Genomic DNA, 25,726 nt, shown 5'->3' on the forward strand with positions numbered 1-25,726 from the left:
CACAAAGGGCAGCATTGCTTGGATAGCCATTTTTCAGTTACTAATGGCTATATGTCTATCAGTTGCTTTCCTCTTTCATCATGACCTATTACGCAGGATGGATGAAATGAGGAAGAAGAAAACTGTATGTTGTCTTGAGATATTATTTACTTAGGTGATCCCTCGTAGTCCGAGGATGATGGTCCTCCAAGAGTGGTATCCTGGGGGTGGGTCCGTAGGGCCTGGGGAGCCCTATTTTTGATCTGCATCTTCTCCCACAGTGAGGGTATCGGTTTCCAGGTGGAAGGCGGTTGTTGGCTTGGTGCGCCTTCCTCTTGGCACGTTTTTCTCTTTCGCCCTCCATTCGTGCCTCTTCAAATTCTGCAGTACTGCTGGTCACAGCTGACCGCCAACTGGAGCGCTCAAGGGCCAGGGCTTCCCAGTTCTCAGTGTCTATGCCAGAGTTTTTAAGGTTGGCTTTGAGCCCATATTTAAATCTCTTTTCCTGCCCACCAATATTCTGTTTCCGTTCTTGTGTTCGGAGTAGAGCAACTGCTTTGGGAGACGGTGGTCGGGCATCTGGACAACGTGGCTGGTCCAGTGGAGCTGATGGCGGAGGACCATCGCTTCAATGCTGGTAGTGTTTGCTTCTTCCAGCACGCTGACGTTTGTCCGCCTGTCTTCCCAAGAGATTTGCAGAATTTTCCAGAAGCAGCGCTGATGGAATCGTTCCAGGAGTTGCATGTGACATCTGTAGACAGTCCACGTCTCGCTGGCGTATAGCAGGGTTGGGAGGGCAATAGCTTTATAAGCAAGTACCTTGGTATCCCTGCGGATGTCCCAGTCCTCAAACACTCTCTGGGTGTCTTGAGATCATGTAATACAAGATACTAAGACAGAGTTGTGTTTTTTTAAAAAAGACTAACTTGTTACAGGTTGAGTATCCTTTGTCTGGAATTTCAGAATATGGTTGACTGGGGTCTTTTCCACACAGCTGAATAAAATCCCAAATTATCTGCTTTGAACTGGAATATATGGCAGTGTGAACTCAGATAACCCAGTTTAAAGCAAATATTGTGGGATTTTTAGCCTTGATATTCTGGGTGATATGGCTGTGTAGAAGGGCCCAGAGATAGTGGTTTGGGCTATGCACAAATGACTTCTTAAAATTTTCCACATATTAGTGGGCAGAGAAATGACCGGGATGGGGGGGGGGGGAGAGGGAGGGCAGGATTGCATTTCTTAACCAATGGAGCGGGACCATCGGATTGAAAGATTGAGGGGGGTAGTACTTAATTCTCTGTCAGATTGTTGGAGAACCTCACCAAACTAGAGTGTGTAGTGTGAGAGGTCCCCCCCCCCCCTCGCTTCACTGAAGGCCAGGCACCTCCCAGTTAGATCCTTGTTTGAACAAGGCCAGTGAGTACTGGCTTTCCTCAACCACAGCCCGCTTCTTTAATGATGTTGGATCAAAATATGTGGGCCATTCAATTCTAAGACAAAGTGAGCATTTGATACCCACTTCTCAACGGAGAGCCAAGAATGTTTGTGCCCACAGGCTTTTGTCCTGTATTTGTCTACGTTACAAACTCCTGCAGGCAAATAGCTGGTGCCCTGAGAAAAAGAATGTTTTTTCATGCTCCTATGAGCACACACTTTCTTTCCTATTTCTTTCACTTATTCATTTGCCTGCATTTATTGGCTTTGTATTCACAACTGACATATACCATAGTTAATGCTGAGGATATTTTTACCAAAATTTTGTTGGATTTCTGTTTGATCAGTTAAGGTTTGGCATAGGTCATTGTGTTAATTGTGGAGTTTTGGTGGTGCAGTTGATATTTTAGTACTTAAGAATAATAATAATAATAATAATAATAATAATAATAATAAATAATGTTATTTCTTACCCACCTCATGGCTTAAAGCGGGTTACAACATTGCTAAAACCATAGCCAGAGTACATAATCATTTGAAAACACTCCATAGAATGCATATATTAAAACATATTTCCGTAAAATACATATTCAAATACACAAAACAAAAATTAGACATAGAATGGAAGGTTAAAATTTAGGTCTTCACTTCTGTCTTAAATTCTGACAGTTGATCTAGCTGACTGGCAGGTCATTCCACAGCCTTGGGGTGGCCAATGAAAAGGTCCTCTGGGTGGTGGTTGCTAGTTGAGTTCAGGCCCCTCAGAGGACCTCAGTGTTTGGGGCGGATTGCATGTGAGAAGGCGATCCTGTAGGTAACCTGGACCCAAACCATGTAGAGCTTTAAAGGTCAATACCAACACCTTATTCTTAGCCCGGAAACTAATTGGCAGTCAGTGGAGTGACTTTAGGATAGTGATGATATGCTCAATCTTAGATGTTCCTGTAACCAATCTGACTGCCGTATTTTGAACCAACTGGAGTTTCTGAATTGATACAAAGGTAGCCTAATGTAAAGCACATTACAGAAGTTCAACCTTGAGGTTACCAGCATGTGCACTACCATCTTTAAGTCCTCCAAGTCTAGAAAGGGGTGCGGCTGGAGTACAGCCAAAGCTGATAATAAGCACTCCTGACCATCACATCTACCTCGGCTGACATTTGGAGAAGCACCCCCAAGCTACATACTGTCTTTCAGGGGGAGTGTAACCTCATCCAAGACTGGTTGACACACTTCCACCCCTAGTTTAGGACCCTTGATGGCAAGCATCTGTTTTCTCTGGATTCGGTTTCAATTTGCTTTTTCTCATCCAGTCCATTACTTCCTTCAGGCATTTGTTCAGAGGAGATGTGCTATCCTTAGCTGAAGCTGTTTTTGAAGATATGGAAATATATATGGATGTCATCAGCATACAGATAACACCTCACCCCATGCCAGTGGCTTCATGTAAATATTAAAGAGCATTAGAATGGCACCTTGTGGTATGGTACCACATAACAGCTCCTTTTTTGAGAAGCATCTATCCCCAAGCACCATCATCTGGAGCCTACCTGAGAGGTACAACCAGCAACATTGCAGCACAGTGTCTCCAATTCCCACCAGAAGGATATCATGGTCAATTGTATGAAAGGCCGTTGAGAACTCTAGAAGCATAAACAGGGACACACTCTCTCTGTAGGTGTTGAGATGGAGATCATCCCCTAAGGTGACCATCGCAGTTTCAACTCCGTAGCCGGTTTGAAATGGGTCATGGAAGTGTGTGTTATCCAAGACTGCCTGGAGTTGGAGGGCTAATAAATTTAAAATAACATCATGTCACACCCAGAGACTGCCAAGACATGGAGAACGGGTGGGGACAGTTAGTGCCATCCTGTGCCCCTGAGGCATCCAAGCTTGTGGCCATTTCTGTCATGGAACCAGCCCAACTGTTTACATGGACACAGAGTCACAGGTTGTTTTGAATTATGAGGCAGGATTTGGAACAACCCGCGACTGGTTAATGTGGATCAAGAATATGTTTAAATGGCCTCACCTTGCATTACCCCAGATTATCTCAGTGCATAGTTTGACCCCTTCACATTAAGTGGCAGTGTAGATGATACCCTTTGTCTTTGTAGACTAGGAGAAGTCATGTCAGCTTTTTCTCCAATCCCAATTCAGTGCTGTGAGTTTGCCAAGCCATTGACACTTGTAAATGTTAATGTTGTCAGTTCGAAAGAGAGATGTGGGTTGTTGTTGTTGTTGTTGTTGTTGTTACATGCTTTTATTTAAAATTAAACCAAACTTGGTTTATTCAGAAACTACTGTTATCTTCAAGCTGCTTTTATCTTTTTATTGCGCTTTGGAATTCCCATAGATCTACATTAGTTGCAGTTTAAATTTAGACAGTAACAGGCAGTAACAGGCAATACAACAAGCAGGTATTTTCCCCCAGAAATGTACTTTATATCACAAAGAGCCATGATCACACTCTTTCTTTGTGTTACTTTGAATTTCAAGAAACACGATTGAGTAAGCGATGATTTTTTTATTTTTTATATATATCCTCGAAATATTCTTTCATCACATAGTGAATTGTAACATTGCTTTTAGATTTTATTACTAATCATTTCAGTTGCCAAGTTTCAGTTGGACTGCATGTTTTGGGTATGATTAGTATTCTCTTTGAAGCAATCCTATCTAAAATCACATTCCTGAGAAAAACACAGCAATTGAAAACACTCCTTTCTGAACCACCTGTTTTGCAAGCTCCAGCTCCTAAATACCTGACACTTTTTGCTGATTTCAGTGATTAATAATGTGTCTGAACTGTGTGCTGTAGTTGTTGCCCACACCCTCTACCCTGCATGGTTTGTGCGTATTTTGCACCAAGTTGCGTAAGCGGAAAACACATGAAAAATATTCCAGAGAAGAAAAATACGTTGGAGAGATCCTGAATGGCAGCTATTCACGTAACTATGCTTTTGTATGTGGCCACCGGATTCTTTCCTTATCTCCCCTTTTCCATTCTTTCCACCCGCTTTTCTTTTTGCTTTCTTACTGAACCAATGCTTCAATTTTTCTTTGCTCTCACCACATGGCTGTGACCATACCGGTCAAGACGGAAGTGGAATGAGAAGGTCTGTGGCAGCTTTTGCTGGCTGCAGCAACATGTTTCACAATGTTATGCTCTGCATAGCTGCCTGAAATTGCTCAGTTCCAGAGCTGGCTTTGATTGCCCTCTCTAAAATGGACAAACAATCACAAGAAAGTGTTGGTTTGTGTCTGTACGATGATGGGACCCTGAATGGTTGTCTTCTCTTTGGTAATGCCGATGACTGATTATCGTAATGCAATGATGCTTCTCTACCCCCTGCACTCTTTGGCCATTCTACTTGGTACAATAGAAGGGTTCAGAAAGGTCAAGGCGAGTCCCAAATGAATGCAAAGAATCACTGGAAAAGGCACAATGGGAGAAAGTTTCCCAGCTAGTGCTGTTGGTGGTAGGAGGAAGCAATTGTGGTACGTTGAATGAGTGTGTGATACTTGGACCAGAAAGACTGGACTGAAGGGGGAAAAACTTGTTCAGCTTTGAAGAGAAATTTAGAAAGTGGTGAAAGGCTTGGATATGTCACTATGGTTCAACCTCAGAGTATAAGTACAAATGTGCCAAGTGATTTGGATGCAGCAGAAATATGCGTGGTAAGCTTTCTGAACAAGTGAGATAAAAGTATACAACATGAGTAGATTTGTTCCAATGGAAATTCTTTGCTGCACGTGAGCTATTTAATTTTCATGGGAAAGAAGAGTTGGTGTGAATGGAAAGCTGTGATTGATTGCATCGGAGGAAATGGGAACACCTATCAGAGGTGGTGGATTTTTCCCCAGTAAATACTTTGAGGAAAACAAAGAAAGGAGAAATGTGTTCACTGTTGCCACAGGCTTCTAAAAGCTTTGTTATTGCCCACCTCACTCAGTTTTCAATTTAAAATGGAGAATCTGATGTAAAATTGCCAACTGCCTCCTACTTACAGGCCGTTTGGCAGAAGTGAATGACCCAACCTTGCATGCTCATTGACTGCTTAAAATAGAAGAGTGAGGAGGCATTTCCTTTGCTTTTTGGCTTGTTTATGCAAAGGAGTAGATATAGGAATGTTTATTTATCTAGTGCCATTGATGTGTGTGTGTTTGTGTCTTCGAGTCACCTATTTATTTTATAGGGTTTGCTTAGGCAAAGAAGATTAAGAGATGATTTGGTCAATGTATTGTCGAATACTTTCATGGCCGGAATCACTGGGTTGTTGTACGTTTTTTTCGGGCTATATGGCCATGTTCTAGAGGCATTCTCTCCTGACGTTTCACCTGCATCTATGAGGATGCTTGCCATAGATGCAGGCAAAACATCAGGAGAGAATGCCTCTAGACCATGGCCATATAGCCCAAAAAAACCTACAACAACCCAGTGATTCCGGTCATGAATGCCTTTGACAAGACATCAAAGATAGCTTTCCAAGCTCTGATATTTGGACACATATAACTTTATTGCATACATTGTCTCCATATGGACAAACCCATCAGAGTTCACCCTGAGTGGGAGGTAGGACATAGCCTGTTGACTCATCCCAGGTATGTAAAGGAGCAAGTTGTAGTGATGTTCTGTTCATCTCTTGAATCATACTTCTATAACTAGTGTGTCACTTCTGGGTAAATGGACAGTTGACAGCCAGTTTACCAGCTGTTAGGATTTCTGAGAGTTGAAGGCCAAAAACATCTGGGAACCCCAGCTTGAGAACCACTGCTCTAGAACATGGCCATATAGCCTAAAAAACCTACAACAACCCGATGATTTGGTTAGTTCCTTCCAATGAAATATAGCCTACAACAGCTGGTATTTATTGGTAGTCTCCAAGTTCTAACAAGGGCCGTCCCTACTTACTTTCCAATGTCAGACAGACTCTACTGCCTTTAGGGTATTTAGGTTGGCAATTGATGCATTAGGCAGTATATAAAAGGAACTGTGTGAATGTGAATGACCTATGGTCTAGGCCAGGGTTCCCCAAATTAAGGCCTGTGGGCCAGATGCAGCCCGCCAAGGTCATATACCTGGCACCTGCCTTAAACTTTAGACTTATGGTCACCCTAAGTTTACAACAACAAACCTAATTAACTGGACTATCTCTTTAGCCAAAACTAGTAAGTTTATGTTGGTGAAATTTTTTATTTATTTATTTATTTATTTATTTATTTAAAGCATTTATATTCCACCCTTCTCACTCCAAAGGGGACTCAGGGCGGAGCACAACATATAAACGGCAAACATTCAATGCCGAAACATGTTAGACCATACACACACAAAAGCATTAAAATCACTTATCTTGACGTTAAAATCCACTAGTTAAAAATGTCTCAACAACCATATTGAATTTGGTTGGCATACTAAGGGTTCTTATCACTGCCTCATTGCACAGCCACATTTTTATCATCCTTCTAAAGGACAAGAGGGAGGGGGCTGATCTGATCTCATTAGGAAGGGAGTTCCATAGCCGAGGGGCAATTACTGAGAAGGCCCTGTCTCTTGTTCCTGCCAAACGCGCCTGTGATGGTTCTTCATTTTCAACATTGTATTGCTCTTTCACGGTTTTTGCACTACAAATAAGATACATGCAGTGTGGATACGCATCCATTCATTTTTTTTCAAACTGTACTTGCACCTAGTTGTAGTACTTGTCACTCACATCCCATGTAGATTTAGCTACAGTCCGTGTACCACTTGGAGTATTTTTAAAATATGTGATCTGTTTAAATTTCAAAAACAAATCTTGTTGTCGCAATTGCTCATTCCAAGATCAACTTCCAGATCTGCCTTTGCTAGGAGCCGGGCTAGTAGCACAGCTGGTTAATCAGGTGCAATAAATCACTGCCAACCGAAAGGTGGCAAGTTTGAAGCCCAAGTTGGGGTTGAGCTCCTGACTGTTAAATAGCTGTTAAAAATAGCCCAGCTTACTGTTCACCTAAGCAGTTTGAAAACTGCTGTGTAGAGAAATTAGGGACTACTTAAATCGGGGAGGTTAATATGACACCATAAAAATGCCGGAGAGCAAGGAGGAAATACTATGATTGATTAAAAGGCTTGCCATCATAGTGAAGGAAGCTGAGTCACATATGATGAGAAGTCAAAGTGAGAGGACTGGCAGCTGGCGAGGAGATAAGATGATCTGAAGCTGGATTTTATATAGCTTGCTAAGGAGCAGGGATAGACAGCTGGAAGTGTTTCCCAGACTGACATGTTTCTGACCTCCATGTCTTCAAAATGGAGTGAGTTATCTCTCTTGGGAGTTTCCAGGTTACAAACAAGTGATTCAGATGTTTTGAATTTTTAGTTTCCAGAAGTTCCAGCCGGTATGGTCAATGTTTCAGGTATTTTGGGAATTGGAAATCCCAGACATTTGGAGAACTGAATGCTGAGAAGAGCTGTAAATAAATTGCAAGTCCCTTTCCCACTTACAGTTAAGAGAGACTTTGTCAAATTTCCCTAGACCTTCCAGACACTTTTTTCTTTCTGGCATTTCCTATGGCCTCTGAATCGATCAGAGTTGCACATCCTTCTGGTTTAGTCTTAACAGAGATCTGGATCTGAAGCATACATAAGATTGTGGTCTTCGGGATATAGAGGAAAATAGGAAAGAAAATCTGAAAGCAGGAATGGATGTGTGTGTGTGGTGTAAGAAGATCTCTAAAACATAGGGTCCCTAGTAGAACAGATGAGACATTATGTAAACTGGCACTAAAAAGTAATGTACATAATTGCACTGTATTAAGGAGCAGAGTGTGCGACTAAAAAAGGTTGTTGCTTTGTGCCTACCTTAAGGAGAACCTATCATAGGTTTTCTCAGCAGAAATTGTTCAGAAGCGGTTTGCACTTGCCATCATCTTGAGTCTTAGAAAATATGACTTGCCTCAGGCCGCTCAGATCATTACATGCCATTGTGTGTAATTAATTGACTTTTTTCTAATCTAGACGGTCTAACCTCATCAAAAGCAAATGTTGCCTCCCTGCACATCTATTCAGAGAATTCACATACCGTAGCCTCTCAGTTAATCAGCACTCATAGGGATTGGCAGATGCCAGGTAAATGTAGTTTGTGGTTAATTGAGAGATACTATTAAAAATAGGCCTAATGCTATACCCCATACTATACGATACCATAAACTCTGGTTGATATTAATATTAAAATATAGTAATTACAAGAAAATTAAGACAAATAAAGGCAAACATAGAATCATAGAATCAAAGAGTTGGAAGAGACCTCATAGGTCATCCAGTCCAACCCTCTGCCAAGAAGCAGGAATATTGCCTTCAAATCACCCCTGACAGATGGCCATCCAACCTCTGTTTAAAAACTTCCAAAGAAGGAGCCTCCACCACACTCCGGGGCAGAGAGTTCTACTGCTGAACAGCTCTCACAGTCAGGAAGTTCTTCCTCATGTTCAGATGGAATCTCCTCTCTTGTAGTTTGAAGCCATTGTTCCGTGTCCTAGTCTCCAAGGAAGCAGAAACCAAGCTTGCTCCCTCCTCCCTGTGGCTTTCTCTCACATATTTATACATGGCTATCATATCTCCTCTCAGCCTTCTCTTCTTCAGGCTAAACATGCCCAGCTCCGTAAGCCGCTCCTCATAGGGCTTGTTCACCAGACATAAAGTTTTTCATTCCTTTAAAAATATTTTTAATTTATTTACCGTATTTTATTTATTTATTTATTTATTTATTTACTGTATTTGTATACCGCCCTTCTCAGCCCTCAGGCGACTCAGGGTGGTTTACAGAGCCAACGATTCGATGCCCAATACACCATAAAACATTTAAAAGCATGAACACGTAATATAAAACCATAATGATAGTATTAAAAACATACATCAATTATGTCTCCTAATAAAAACGTTGTCCAATCTCGTCATTCCAATTCCTATGTCATTTTCCGGCACATAAGATGACCCCCAACTTTTCCTGTTAAAATGTAAAGTTTGGAATATACTCACCGCATGAGACCAATCATCTTCCAATGCACATCAAATAATTTTTTTTAAAAAAAAATCAGATTTGATTTCAATACGGTAATTTTCCTATTGCCGTATTTCCTTCTCTGCCTCTCAGATCTTGCACATGTGTGCCTGCACTGCAGTCCTCAGAAGCGAGATCTGAGAGGCAGAGAAGGAGGTACGGTAACAGGATACAAGGGTGGGCCAGACGGGCGAAAGAGGTGCATTTTTCTGGGCACAGCGCTGCTTTATCTCTTTTTTTTCATACCCTGGGTGTCCCAGACGCTTACAGTTTGCTCCGCCCTTCACTTACACCTTCGTGGTGAGGCGCCCCCTCACCTCATCATAAGAACCATGTTAAGTCACTTATTTCCACGAATCCTGGTGAGTGGATTTTCTTCTACCATACTTGTACAGCATCACCCTTGCTGCTTTCATACGGTTGCCATTTACGGGATGCAGCCGTGGCCTTTTTTGAGCTTTCCCCCCACCATATGTGGCGATAGTAGATTCTCCAGTTTGGCTCGGAGGTTTCAGCACCCACCCTATAAGACGACACCCAGTGTATAAGACAACCCCTGACTTTTGAGATTTTCCTGGGTTAAAAAAGTAGTCTTTATATGCCAGAAAATACAGGGTTTTTTTTTTTTTTTTTTTTTTGCCAATTGCTTGAGAGCTTCAGTTGGGTTCTGTTTAGCTGGGCGTCTACTCTATGTGCCATTAGCTAGTTGTGCAAGAGTACTCTTCATGTGCAAGAATGGTGATGGTTATATTTTAATCTTTGGAGGGTGCATGGAAATGTTTTTGTCATTACATATTCTTACAGCACTGTTTTGCAAGCTTTCATAACATCACCAGCAGCCCCTGGCATGTCTTCATTTGAGTGGGCTTCTTAGGGAAGGCATTTCCTCGGGGAACACTAAAATACAGCTCAGATTCCTTTCTGCATTCATGGTGGCAATTGGATAGAGTCAATATCTGGGATGTTCCCTGGGAAAATTAGTATTATTTCTTTGTGAAAGTTTAGAATATGCCCTCTGGTCACTTTCTTTGTGTCTGTCTTTACTTTTTTTTTTTTTTGTTCTTACTGGTAGGCTTTCTTTTTAGAATTTTTTTTAGTTTTTTGGCACAATGTAGCTGATGACCTACACAACATAAATTGTTTGAAGTTTCACTAATCATCTTTCTGTCTTATCAGGCTTGCAGAGTTGGAAGGTAGGCTAGTGCTTATCTAGGCAATTTAAGCTGCCTCCATGGCCAGATATGCCAGATAATTTACGCTACGTATGTTACTTATTTTTAAATAGAATTTTTAAAGTAAATGTTTTGAATTCATAGAAATAACTATAACCATACAGAACAAAAACAAAACCACACACAAGAATAAGCATATACTAAACACAGAAGGTCAGTGGTTTAAGATGCATCATATTGAAGTTTGTTTGCCTTTAATGTAGTTTCTTTTTCTGCCTTGTGGTTTTGGGTGGTGGTTGGTGGAGGGTTCATAAGGGGTGTAGAAAGGGAACAAGAATTTCCTGAGTCACATATTTGATGTATATTTTAGTTTTGTGTTATTTTTTGTTCTTTTAAAAATCTGCTGTACTTTACAGACATTGAAGAAAAAACTTATTCTTCTGAAAGCCATGTCAAATGCATGCAGTCCATTATTTAGTTGTCTTGGGCAGATTGGGAGTTAAAACTGAGAGAAAAAGATTTGACAGTGAGTTTGTGGCTATCTAGTGCCAGACAAGAAAGACACTTTGTGCCATAAATATTTGTGCAGAAGATAACATGTTCAGGAAAAGCCAAGTCATAATGTGCAAGAGCTCTGCTTTGGAAAAATGAACATGTTTGAGAAGAGCAAAATGTAGTTGGCCCTCAATAATATACATGAATCCTACATCTACAGATTAAACCATCCATGGCTTCAATATATTTGTTTTACAAATACCAAAAGTAAAGCTTGATTTTGGTGGGTTTTTTTAAATAAGGAACAATATTTCACTCTCTCTCTCTCTCTCTCTCTCTCTCTCTGTGTGTGTGTGTGTGTGTGTGTGTGTGTGTAATGGCACTTTAATATACATGGGTTTTGTTCTCCATGGAAGTACTGGAACAAAACTCCAGCAGATACCAAGGACCCATTGTAGTACGGCGAGCCAAGGTGTCTGAGAGCTATGCTTTGAATAGGCAAACATACTTGGTTATGACCACAGAATAGAATTATTTCACCATTGAACAGCATATTTGTTTGAGATTTGGGAAGGAGGCCATCCACTTTGACAGTATAATTCCCAGTCTCTTTACTTGAGAAGTTAAGGATTAAGGCATGATCTTGGGAAACAGTGGAGAGTCAATTGTTTTCACGTGTTTTAGTGATACCTAAAGATTTTGCTATTTGAACGTATCTCTCCTTATCCGAACGTATCTCTCCTTATGAACCATCTAGGAATTTAAGATCTTTTGGGGAGGCCCTGCTCTTGGTCTCGTCTTCTTCACAGGTTCGGTTGGTGGGGACAAGAGATAGGGCCTTCTCAGTGGTGGCCCCTTGGCTGTGGAACACCCTCCCTAGGGACATTGGATCAGTCCCCACCCTCTTAATATTTCGTAAAAAAAAGTCAAAATCTGGCTTTGTGAGCAGGCTTTCTCAAATGCAGTGTAGCAGATAACTTCTTGACCTCAGAACGACTGGACAATTGTGATCGGATAATGATTTTGGTATTGAGATGTGGAGGAGTTATGCCTTTATTGATTTTACTGTTCATGGAATTTTATGTTTGTTATATGCATTTAGCTGTTTTTATATTATTGTGGCATTGAATTGTGCCATTTTGTGAACCGCCCTGAGTCGCCCTCGGGCTGAGAAGGGCGGTATAGAAATAGAGTAAATAAATAAAAATACATAAATTTTGAAATCTCCTTTTTGGCAGGAAGCTCCTGAAAGTAGAAGAAAAGAGTTACACAAGCCATACACTTTCTATAGAGCTCTCTCTGTCAGGGAAAACCACAGTAAATAGAACCTTGATCAAAAGTTGTGAACAGTATCTTTAAAGATCAGGGTAAGCAATGGTTTATTGTGAAAGGAATAAGTTGATTTTCTGTACCAATGCTGTTCTCCCCCCACTATCTCAATTCCCCCCCCCCCCCAATGACCCAGGGATAATGGATGCTTCTACTCCCATTTTTGTTACTTGGAGTTTAGTATGTCATTTGAACACTGAATTTTGATTCACCCTTATGTGGGCTTCTTTGTGACTAAATAACAAGCCACCATATATTTGACAAACATACTTAATATCTTTTAAATCATGTTCCCCAATAACAATTTAGCTGTATTTGTAGGGATGCTGATGTCTCACTCATTCTCTGGTATATATGGGTTATGAAGATTATTTAAATGAAAGGACTCAAGGTGCATTGGAACAATAAATGTTAGTATCTCTTCTCTCTTTTCTTTACTCTTGGTGACCTGTTTGAAATGAACCATATTCATAAACCATACTTTGAGGTTGACTTGTTGAAACAAGCCATAGTTAAGATTAACTCCAGTTTATTGGTATAACATGGACAAGCCACAGTTAATAAAAAATGGAAATGAATATCTATGTATTCATCTTGAGAAAGCAGAGAAGCTGGAGCCTGAATTCAATCTCATAATAATAGTCTCTCAGAATAGAGCAAAACATAGTTCTTCAGATTTTGGACTGCAACGTCATTTAGTGTTAACCAAGCCCCTTCCACACAGCTGAATAAAATCCCACATTTTCTGCCTTGACCTGGAATATATGGCAGTGTGGACTCAAATAACCCAGTTCAAAGTAGTTATTGTGGGATTTTCTGCCTTGATATTCTGTGTGGAAGGGCCCCAACACTGCCAAGGATAAAGAATGCTGAGAGTTGCAGTACAAAAGCGTGTGAAGAGCTACACTTCATCTAGCACAGCATAGCATGACACTGACATGTCATTTAAGAGCTTGTGTGGCATTGCGACCTGTGCAAGCTGCCTTGTGAATTCCAAAGCAGGATGTGTCCTACTTGCTCAGCAAATCAAGAGTATCAATTATCATTTCCTTATTGAGAGAGGAGTGAATTGGATCATAACAAAGGGAGAAAACAGTAATAAGAAATACTGGTCAGGTATTTCGGAGATAAGAGATAACAGACACAAAGTGCAAATACTGTAGAAAAGTTACAATGATTTTTTTGCTATGATGATGATGATATTTTCTGCTATAAGCTTCAGCTCTAAGATGGTTGGAAAATATAAGAACAGTGGCTGATAGTTTGGACCAGGGGTCCACAAACTTTTTAAACAGAGGGCCAGGTTACAGTCCATCAAACTGTTGGAGGGCCGGATTATAATTTGAAAAAAAATATGAATGAATTCCTATGCACAGTGCACGTATCTTATTGGTAGTGCAAAAAACACTTTAGAACAATACAATAATTAAAATGAACAATTTTAACAAATATAAACTTATTAGTATTTCATTTGGAAGTGTGGGCCAGCTTTTGGCTGATGAGATAAAATTGTTGTTGTTGTTGTTGTTGTTGTTGTTGTTGTTGTGTGCTTTCAAGTCGTTTCAGACTTAGGTTGACCCTGAGCGAGGGTCGGATAAATTACTTGGGCCGTAGTTTGAGGACCCCTGGTTTGGACCTTTGTACTGCTAGTTTGCTTAAAATATATAATTTTCCTTGTTTTTTTTTTTTTTTTTGACAGCTAAAAAAACTTACATGCAAACAGAGGGCAATCTTTCCCTTTTTAAAATAATAATAATGGATTTCTTGAAATGGATTATATCATTTTCATGTTCCTACTTGTACAAGCTGTGAATGTACTTTTGGTAACAATTCCACAAAGGCTTGTTTGGATATCTGTCCCATTGAACTCAGTGGAAAGTTCTTTAAGGGAAAATGGTATAGACACTAGTCAGTTGCTATACTTGTGCAAGCAACTGAACCTAAGTAATGGAAATTATGCTTAGCTTATGATTATGCTGCACTGAAGTACCTTGAGTAAGTGGAATGTCACAGCATTCCTTTTGCTAACAGACTTTTCTTTTCTTCTTCTTCCGGATTCTATACAGTTACTGTTCCATAAAAGATGCACTACTACCGGTATTCTTCTGCTGAAATCAGCTGTTGGTACAAATACCTGCTCTTTAGTTACAACATCGTATTCTGGGTAAGTACAGAGACTCGTTTCTTTATATATATTTTACTGAGAATGTCCACTTTTGCCAAATGAGCCATGTTCTCTTCCTTAAATAGTACTTATGCCTTAATTTAAAAGAAATTAAATATTTGCTTCCAGGTAAATGCACTGAATATTGGAATATGAACTGTTGTGAGTAGCACAAATTGTCAAATGGCACGCCAGTGGGATCTTCTTCCAACAAGATTTGGATATTTTGAACTCATTCATTAATTGCTCCACTCTACAACCACACTTGTAAATATTTTCTCCCAGAGTTTACCTCGAAGTCTTGAAATTGTTCATCAATATCCTTTTCTACAAAGCTATTGCTTAAAAAATACAGCATTGGAAAATAGTAATATCCAGTAATGTAGGCAACTAAATGAATTATAGCATATATTTTCTATCCATAGTTGACAGTGTAAGGGGAGCAAGATAGAACTAAACAGTTTTAGATCCAATATGCGAGCATATGGATACATTAACATTTTGTTTTGATTCATTCACTAATATAAACCTGGCCTTAGCTGTTTCTATATATAATACTTGTTATTCTTTAGGGCCTAAATAGGTTAAAAGTTTCAGACCTTGCTTGATCTTGGAAGCTAAGCAGGCCACCCCAAATTCGTATTTGGATGGGAGAACACCAATGGATTATCAGGTGGTGTAGAATAAATTTCCCAAAAGGGGACTGGCAAAATTTCCTTTGATTATTTCTTGTTTAAGAAAGCCCAGTTATTGGTCTCCAAATATAGATCTAAAAGTACCTTCTCTAAACATTTAACAGGTAGATGAAACTATGTCTCAAATTCTTGTAGTGATATTACTGAATCAAATAATGTCACATAATCTTTCTTTTTCCTTCTCATTCTAGAATCGCAATGGTCTTCATTTATATAGAATGAAAAATGGCAGTAGATTTGAATTGGGATATCTAGAGTGGTATAGGCTATCCCGAAAGGGAACTTGAAGTGTTTAAATGAAATTCTAAGGCAGCCTGAACAGGGAGAAATCCTAATTCAAACCACTGATAATAAATCACTCTGGAACTTAAGTTTAGCTTGCTCTTTTGGATCCCTCCATAGTTTTCCCCCATAGACCCCTTTTGGATCTGTGGGAGAAAACTGAATAACTAAAAGGTAGATTTCTCTGTGAGTGGAGACTATGATTGATATCTCTTTGACATATCAATTAAATAACAAGAATGGCGTAATTGTGGAAAGGTGTGGCATGCCAAAAGGCTCCAACAAGCCAGGGCAAATGATCTAGTAAACAGCTGCTGAGAGATAGCTCTGCGGGTTTTTCAGTGATACAATTTTTCTTTCGTGTTGCATTATAGTGAACACAGAAAAATGTCAATTACTTCCAGTGTTGCCCCTATGATGCACTTTTCCCCATCCTAAACTGTTTTATACTTTTGGGGCTTTCCTCATTTACATATTTTCTATTCCTACCTCATCCACGGTTTTATCATTTTATCTCGTCCTTTTGGCTTGCCCATTCTGTTCGATTTTATATTGTGATAATTTGCTTTATTTATTTTATTTTGCTACTGTAAGTATTTTCTGATGTAATTTTTTGTTGTCTGCATTCTGTATTTTATTGTGCTGTATTGTATTTTTGGACTTGGCCTCATGTTAGCCGCCCGGAGTCTCCTTTGGGGAGATGGTGGTGGGGTGTAAATAAAGATGATGATGATGATGATGATGATGATGATGATGATGACTACTACTACTACTACTACTTGAGAGCTTGTGAACAACACTTTGGATGTCAAAGTTCCGTATAATGCAGGGATGGAAAACCTTTTGATTTTGGAAACCTTATGGATGTTTGGTTTAGAATGTCCACCAGTCCCAAAGAACATGGCCAGTAGTAAGGGATTGTGGGAGTTATGTGACTTCCTGGGAAAAAAAACCCTGGTGTGTTTTCTGTGTCCTTTGAGACTTTTATAAAAATAATAATCTGAAAATGTAAGGCGTATGGAGCAGGCCCCTTGAAGATTCTTCAGACCCTCCAACCCATGGAAGGAGCTAAACCTGGGTGTTATATCCATTACTTACCTCTCTTGTAAGAGATGAAACCACTGTTGGCTACAAATCATGACAACTATATATTACCTCAGGCTTAAGAAGATTTATACTTTTATCTACCACAATTTCAAGTGGAAAAGAGTTGTGTTCATGTCATCGTTGTATATTTCCCTTGGCCATCTGGTTGACCACCGTATGAAAACAATAGCATTCTGGAGTAGATTAGCCTTTGTTCTTTCTATGAGTAGTTTGGTATCTGCAAATCATGACAATGATGTATCGCCTCAAAACATAACATGGTGTATGCTCTGTTCTCTCTGGGGTTTTAGCCTGTGTATTTGGTTAGCTACAGTGTGATAACAGCAACAGTGAGAAGACTTTATTCTTGAGATAGCACCGTTCTTTCAGTGTTGGGTACTAGCTATGTCTTGCTCTTCCTTCTTGGTGCTGCTCACCTAGTCACTTTTTTTACTCATTGAGTTGGCTGGATTTTTTACTCATTGAGTTGGCTGGATTGGTGGTAATAAATGAGAAGATGATGGTGACTTAATGCCACTTTGGTTGTCCTGTGGAGAAGGAGAGAGAGGTCAAGTGAGGAACAGAAGCAAAAACAGAGGAGAGAATGGTATCTCATAAAGGGAGTCCCCGAATTACAACTAGCCGACTTACAAATGACTCATAGTTAAGAACGGGTGAGACAACAGGAAGTGAGAGAAATCTACCCCTAGGAAGGTGATCCTGAAAGAGTTATCATGGGGGAAAAGATGTCTCAATTGAAGCTTTATCACCAATCCCCGTTTCCACAACAAGCCATTTTTTAAAAAATTGAATTCTCACAGGGAAAGAAAGTGAGGTGAAATCTTCTGAATAGGGGCACAGAGAGCAAAACGAACACTACAGGGGTATTAACCCTTCCTTATACTATCCAAAGCTTTAAAAAGATATATTTTTTGGCTGCAGTAACACTTACAAAATGCTCCTGTTCCAACTTACAAACAAATTCAAATTTAAGAACAAACCTACAGAATCTATCTTCTTCATAACTTGGGAACTGATTGTATTTGGAGGGGCTCCATAAAGGACTGTTCATACAAGGGTCCCAAAAGTCTGAGATTAGTAGAAATACACATCTTGTAATTATGGCTCACTCATGTTGCAAAGATGTGATGTCAGGATCATAGAATCACAGAGTTGGAAGAGACCTCATGGGTCATCCAGTCCAACCTCCTTCCAAGAAGCAAGAAAATTGCATCTAAAGCACCCCTGACAGATAGCCATCCAGCTTCTGTTTAAAAGCCTCCAAAGAAGGAGCCTCCACCACACTCCGGGGCAGAGAGTTCCACTGCTGAACGGCTCTCACAGTCAGTTGAATAATTCCTTTCTACTATTGTGTGAATGTGGCTTGGATTCGTGGAGTTTCTCCTTTCTGTCTTTCAAGAATGTCTTTTGGTAAAACTTTGTGTTATCAACAGTATACCTTCTTTCCTCTGTTTGTGTTACTCACTCTGTCTGCCATTAAGATTGTAAACACTGATAGGTATGTTTGGGAGCCTTTAGTACCAGATGAAAGATGTCTATTATTAACATACTCCCTGTACAAGTCCTGACTTGTGGCTCTGAAAGATTGAGATTGGCAATTCAACTCCCAAATCTCCAGACACAAGGAAATCTTACTAGAACATCTCTCTCTGTGGTTATTCAGCCCCTATATCTCTTTGGATGAAGATATGTGTGACATGCTAACTTTCCATTTCACAAACTTTTGTGATGGTCAAATGGTGACATTGGTGAAATATATTCTACTACCCATCCCCTGCCATGCGTTGCTGTGGCCCACATGGGGGTTCTGTGTGGGAGATTTGGCCCAATTCTATCATTGGTGGGGTTCAGAATGCTCTGTGATTGTAGGTGAACTATAAATCCCAGCAACTACAACTCCCAAATGTCAAGATTCTATTTTCCCCAAACTCCACCAGTGTTCACATTTGGGCACATTGAGTATTTGTGCAAAGTTTGTTCCAGATCCATCATTGTTTGAGTCCACAGTGATCTCTGGATATAGGTGAACTACAACTCCAAAACCAAAGGACACTGCCCACCAAAGCCTTCCAGTATTTTCTGTTGGTCATGGGAGAACTGTGTGCCAAGTTTGGCCCAATTCGATCGTTGGTGGGGTTCAGAATGCTCTTTGATTGTTGGTGAACTATAAATCCCAGCAACTACAGCTCCCAAAGGACAAAATCATTTTTTGAGTGAAGGACATACATTGGGTTGTTAGGTGTTTTGTGTCCAAATTTGGTGGCAATTCGTCCAGTGGTTTATGAGTTCTGTTAATCCCACAAACAAACATTACATTTTTATTTATATAGATTCTAACAATCTCAAAAGGATAAACATACTAGTTTGCTGAAGCAAAAATATATAGTCCTGTGGCATCTTAAAAGGCCATCTGCAAAAGTTCTTTCTGTAAAAATGATGTTAGTTTCTTATGTCGCTCCTGATACGACAAAAAATAAAATGTTGGTTAAAATGCCACAGGACTTTGACTTGTTCTTTCCTCTCTCACATACATTTTTTTTCTTAGTACCAAACTTTACTTACTTTGCTGTCATCCTGTTCAGTTTGTAACTCATCAAGTTTGATCTAGCCCATCAACCACTCCTGAAGCTTTGCTACATGCTGTAGAATGCCTTTAGTTTTGCTACCCTAGTCAACAGCAAAACTAGGAAATTTACCGGCATCTTGTGGCTTAGTCAGTCACAAGTTGTACAGTTATGGCCTAGAAAGTCTATCTTGCTTTCCTCACTAACCCTTTCTCCCTAAATCCTTTATCTCTGAGCAAAGCTGACTATTTATAATCTCAAGAGCACAGTCTGCTCTCACTTCCTTCTTGTAAGGGAGATAACTTTGCAGCACCAGCATTAACTTAATTCTTGTAGCAACAGGTCAAATGTTTAGTTTACATCATTGCACTTGTTTTCCTCCTATGTTCTACTGAATATATAATTTATTTCTTTTTACCATACAGCAAGAGGCTTAACAATAAAGTCTTTCCTGGTAACCGGCTTTTGTGGCATGCTTAATTTTGACACCAGATACTTCCAATCTTGATAAAATAGTGAAGAGTACAAACATCACACTGGCAACCAAGATCCGCATAGTTACAGCAATGGTATTCCCCGTAGTTACCTAAAGATGTGAGAGTTGGACCATAGGGAAGGCTGAGCGAAGGAAGATAGATGCTTTTGAATGGTGGTGTTGGAGGAAAGTGCTGAGAGTGCCTTGGACTGCCAGAAGATCCAACCAGTCCATACTTCAGGGAATAAAGCCCGACTGCTCATTGGTGGGAAGGATATTAGAGGCAAAGATGAAATATTTTGGCCACTTAATTTGACGTCAGGAAAGTTTAGAAAATACAATGATGCTGGGGAAAATGGAAGGAAAAAGGAAGAGAGGCCAACCAAGGGCAAGATGGATGGATTGTATCCTTGAAGTGACCATATTGACCTTGAAGGAGCTGGAGGTGGGGATGGCCGACAGGGAGCTCTGGCATGGGCTGGTTCATGAGGTCACAAAGAGTCGGAAGCGACTGAATGAATGAACAACAACAACTTCTAAGGGCCCTTTTAAACAATTGTAGTGCAATTATTTTATTTTATTGCCATGGCTCCATCCTGTGGGAACCTGGGATTTGCAGTTTGGAAAGGAGAATTTGGATCTCTCAGGCAGAGGTCTTTGGTGCGTCACCAAACTACAAATCCCAGAATTTCATAGCTGAAGCAGAGTCATAGCAATATACCCTATTTACTTGAACCTAATGCGCCATTGAATCTAATGCGTACCACCATTTTCAAAACCCTGAAACCCAAAAAAAGTGTTTACCATATTATGCAAATCTAATACGCACCGTAATTTTGAGAAGGCAATTTGGTCAAAAGAAAGGTGATCACTATAGTAGAATAAGTATCATAACGAAAAGGCGCCCGACACAGATCTTTTGGGCAAAGACTATCTAGGCCAGGGCCTCTTAAATTTCTTCCATTCATGACCCCTTTCCATGCCATAAATTTTCTTGTGACCTCAGGTGTATAGGTATAAAAACCAACCATTTCCTGAAAATAAATCAGCATTTGTGATACTTGCTAAACAGGCTGATTTTCCATTTTGTAGAGTACAGCTGAAGCATTTTCTGGGGAGTCCACTGTTAACACTGCAAGTTGCTGCCTAACAGATTTGTGTAAATGGGTTGCATTCAGAAACCTTTTACTGTAGCCAATTTATTTGTGACCCCATTTGGGATTGGGACCTACGGTTTAAGAAACAGTGATTTATGCCATTCCTTTATGTTTGTAGGGGAATCCACCGTAAACAATGCAAGTTGCTGCTTAGCAGATTTGTGTAAATGGATAGCATTCGGAAACCTTTTACTGTAGCCAATTTATTTGTGACCCCATTTGGGATTGGGACCCACGGTTTGAGAAACTGTGATTTATGCCACTCCTCTATGTTTGTGTGTTCAATGAATGGGAATAGGCCTAGTGTTTATCAGGTTTCCCCTCTCCTTTTAGGAAGATTGGTAGAACAGGTGAAAAAAGAAACGACTCCATAATTTGGATAACAAGTCATTGCATGAAAGTGAATATTTATTTTTAAGATAACATTTTTATAGCAGTTTTAATTTTGAGAATTGTCACAATCCTTAATAATGCTTTCAGTTTTCCCATGTTAGACACAATGGAGAGAGATGGAGCTTAGATAATATTGGGGTTTTTCTCAGGCCATATTTTAAACTTGTCACAGAAAGAAGATCTGCATTGAAGTCCCCTGGTTTAAAAACTTGTGCTTAGGGACAACATTCTGTGAGAAAACTTTGCTCGCATAATGCAGAGTTGTGCAAACAGTTTGCTATTCTCAGAAGTTGTGTAAGTATGGTTCCTCACTAGTCCCTTCTGTAAGCACACACCCCACCCTCTCTTTCACTTCTGACATTGTGGGTGGGAAGCTGACCATTGCAAAAGGGGTGAACGCTTGGCCTTGCCTCCCAATATGCAATTGCTTAGATGGCAAGCTTTTGTTGGCACGTATAGGAAGAGAAGTCCTTTCACATTTCAAACAGATGTTTGCCCTGGCTGCTTGTTAGCTCCCTGTAACATTAATGTTTTTGCAGGTACCTCTGGGCCCTTCCACTCAGCCATATAACCCAGAATATCAAGGCAGATAATCCACAATATCTTCTTTGAACTGGGTTATCTGAGGGCCCTTCCATACAGGCCCTATACAGTATCCCAGGATCTGATCCCACGTTTTCTGCTTTAAATTGGGTTGTATGGGTCCCCACTGCCAAATAATCTGGGATAAACAGAAAACCTGGTACCAGATCCTGAAATACAGGGTCTGTCTGGAAGGGCCCTGGATTGACTGACTCCACACTGGCATATAATCCAGTTCAATGTGGGGAAGGGGCTTGTGTGCCACATTCTCCCCTCATATTGATGGTTTTATTTATTTATTTATTTACAGTATTTATATTCCGCATTCTCACCCCACAGGGGACTCAGGGCGGATTACAATGCACATATACATGGCAAATATTCAATGCCAATTAGACATACAACATATATAGACAGACATAGAGGCAATTTAACATTCCAGCTATTCTGGCTTCATGAGGGTATGCTCGATTCCAGCCACAGGGGGAGCTGCTGCTTCACCGTCCATTTGTGACACCAAGTCCTTTGATGGAGTACTTCCTCATTCTTCTACACGGCTGCTGGAAGGTTTTATGGCCTCGTAAATTAGTTAAATTAGCCTCCCCGTACCTAAATTTCCTACTTGACAGATGCAACTGTCTTTCAAGCTGCAGAAGCTAGACTAATGGCTGGAAGCTCACTCTAACCTGGGCCGACTTCAAACTCATGACCTCTCGGTCAGTAGTGATTTATTGCAGCTAGCTATCAGCTAGTTGCGCCACAAATAGGTTGCATTAGAGATGTGAAGGCCCTTGAAGTGGGGGTTAAAATTATCAGAGAAACGTCTTTCCACTTTTTTCTGGGGCTTCCCCCCAAGTGCAGTTTAAAAAAACATGAAAAATGGATTGTAGAAAATTTTCAGAATGAAGAATAAAACGCAATGTTTTTTTTTATTTACATATTTTCAGTTATTTCAACAAGCTATATAGTGGATAAACCTTTATGTATAATTGTGTACAGTATCTCACCTTATTCAACTTCCTTACCTTGGTTTTCTTTTTTTAGTTCTTTTTGTGGGAACTTTCTGACTTCTTGGTGCTATGGAGGATCAGAGGATACAAAGTTATTTTCTTTGTTTTACTAATTTTGATGCATTTTTTCCTGTATTGTTTGCTTTTTGTTTTTGCTGGTTTCCCATAAATGAGCAAAAACGAAGATTTCTTAAAGTTCAAGACATAGTAACTCCATTGAGAACAGTAATAATGCTGTCAAAGATACATAGAATGCAATTATTTTCTGAAAAAAAACCTTTGCTTTGCATCAAACACAACCATTTTATGCCAAAACATATTAATACTTAATGAAATTAATGTCCCTTTAGTTCAGCATTTCTCAATCTGGGGGTTGGGCCCCGGGGGGGGGGTCACGAGGGGGTATCAGAGGGGTCGCCAAAGACCCATCAGAAAGGTGGAAGGTGAACTACATCTCCCCTAAATCACTGTCAATTCATCCCAAATCCCTCTAGTACATTCTGTTGGTCATGGGGGTTCTGTGTTGGAAGTTTGGAGCCAATTCTATCATTGGTGGGGTTCAAGGGACCCTTTGATTGTAGGTGAACTATAAATCTCAGCAGCTACAACTCCCAAATACAAAGCTTTAATTTCCCCAAACTCCACCAGTGTTCACATTTGGGCATATTGAGTATTTGTGTGAAGTTTGGTCCAGATCTATTATTGTTTGAGTCCACAGTGATCTCTGGATGTAGATGAACTACAACTCCAAAACTCAAGGTCTATTGGGCATGGGAGTTCTGTGTGCCAAATTTGGTTCAATTCCATTCCTGGTGGAGTTCAGAATGCTCTTTGATTGTAGGTGAACTATAAATCCCACCAACTACAACTCCCAAATGACAAAATCAGTGCCCCCACCCCACTCCACCAGTATTCAAATGTAGGCGTATCGGGTATTTGTGCCAAATTTGATCCACTGAATTAAAATACATCTTACATATCAGTTATTTACATGATGATTCCTAACAGTAACAAAATTGCAGTTATGAAGTAGCAACAAAAATAATTTCATGGTTGGGGGTCAGCACAACATATAGAACTGTATTAAGGGGTCACGGCATCAGAAAGGTTGAGAAACACTGCTTTAGTTACAAAAATCACTTTCAAAGTTTTTCCCACCTGAAATTTGATGTTTTTAATTCTCTTCTTCTTCCCCCCTCCATGACTTCAAAATTTTGTTCTTTTTGTGGGAACTTTGATGCTATGGAGGACTCCCTATTATTACTAGCCAGCATAGCCAGTGGCCAGAAATTATGGCAATGGAATCTAACATCTATCTAAATCCATCTCTCCTTTTCAACTGTGCAATCTGAAAATCCCTTTTCCAACTAAAAGTAGAAATTGTCATATTCAGCAAGTAACAATTCTGATCCCAAAAGATTAGGCTGTATGAATTTCTTCATGCGTAATGAATCCTAGTTAATCTGGTGGGGTTTAGCTGAGCTAAATAAATAGCATGGCAGGAGCTTTCTTTTTTGTAATTGTGAATATTAATGTAGTCCTCTCTTATTTGTTGAATGTGTTGGGTTACCCGACTGGTCCAACCTCTTCTCCAGAGGTTGGATCCCAACTCCCATCAGTTGTCATGTCTATTGGTGATAATGGGAGCTCTAGCCTAAGCAATATCTGAAATTTTACAGAATTGTAGATATAGCTACCACATCAAGATAAAACCTTTATTATGTCAACCAAAAAGACCCACAACTCTGTGCAAGCATTCAAGACTATCAGGTCCCTATAATCAAGCAAAGAAATTACAAAAGACAGAACAAAAATGGGAGCAAGGGAGATGCTTTGCACTTATAGGGTCATGTATAGTGGGGGTTCATTTCCCCATGAATGCCAAAAAGGGCACGTCCCATGCTATTAAACGGCGATGACGTGTGTGTATTCTTCAGTGTGTCTTCATTCTTGTTATTGCCATTTTATGTATAGGACATGGCGAGTCAAGTTCTGTAGGGTAATCTGCATGTTGGAGCCCCCGGTGGCACAGTGGGTTAAACCGCTGAGCTGCTGAGCTTGTTGATCAAAAGGTCACAGGTTCGAATCTGGGGAGCGGCGTGAGCTTCCACTGTCAGCCCCAGCTTCTGCCAACCTAGCAGTTCATGCAAATGTCAGTAGATCAATAGGTAGCACTCTGGTGGGAAGGTAATGGCACTCCATGCCGTCATGCTGGCCACATGACCTTGGAGGTGTCTACGGACAACGCCGGCTCTTCGGCTTAGAAATGGAGAAGAGCACCACACCCCAGAGTTGGACATGACTGGACTTAATATCTGGGGAAAACCTTTACCTTCACCTAGTCTGCATGTTTCCTAGTCTGGGACACTATTGATTTCTCACCCTTGAATTGTTCAATTGTTGGTAAGCATTAGAGCAGAGTAAATATGGTAACGAAAAGGCTCTCGACAAAAATCTTTTGAGCAAAGACTATCTAGGCCAGGGCCTCTTAAATTTCTTCCACTCATGACCCCTTTCCATGCCATAAATTTTTTTGTGACCTCGGGTATATAGGTATAAAAACCAATCATTTCCTGAAAATAAATCGAGAATAAACCCTTCTTTCCTCCCTCCCTTCTAGTCTCACTGACAACATGATATTTAAGATGTCTGATCCAGTCTTTATGTGTTCTTTTTCCAACATCCACACCAGGATGCCCTATACAAATAGGTTCTGCATGCACAGATAGACCAAAATCTTAGGTTTTATCCAACCATGCTCAGTCCACACATAGGGCTGGGATGAATTTGACTTACAAACGACACATAGATAAGAATGGGGGTGAGACAACAGGAAGTGAAAGAAA

At 40.2% G+C, this 25,726-nt stretch overlaps 1 protein-coding gene across 1 annotated transcript in view; it reads left to right on the forward strand.

The window, feature by feature from the left end:
• The window catches only part of TSPAN14 (tetraspanin 14), a 66,896-nt gene that overhangs the window by 6,738 nt on the left and 34,432 nt on the right, over positions 1–25,726 (forward strand). The window contains exon 2 of the mRNA XM_060769014.2: positions 14,518–14,615. Coding sequence (XP_060624997.1) covers positions 14,535–14,615 — 81 coding nt within the window. The 5' untranslated portion in view covers positions 14,518–14,534. The remainder of the gene's footprint in view (positions 1–14,517; positions 14,616–25,726) is intronic.

Source organism: Anolis sagrei, chromosome 3, assembly GCF_037176765.1.
Source record: "Anolis sagrei isolate rAnoSag1 chromosome 3, rAnoSag1.mat, whole genome shotgun sequence".
NCBI classification, from domain to species: Eukaryota; Metazoa; Chordata; class Lepidosauria; order Squamata; family Dactyloidae; genus Anolis; species Anolis sagrei.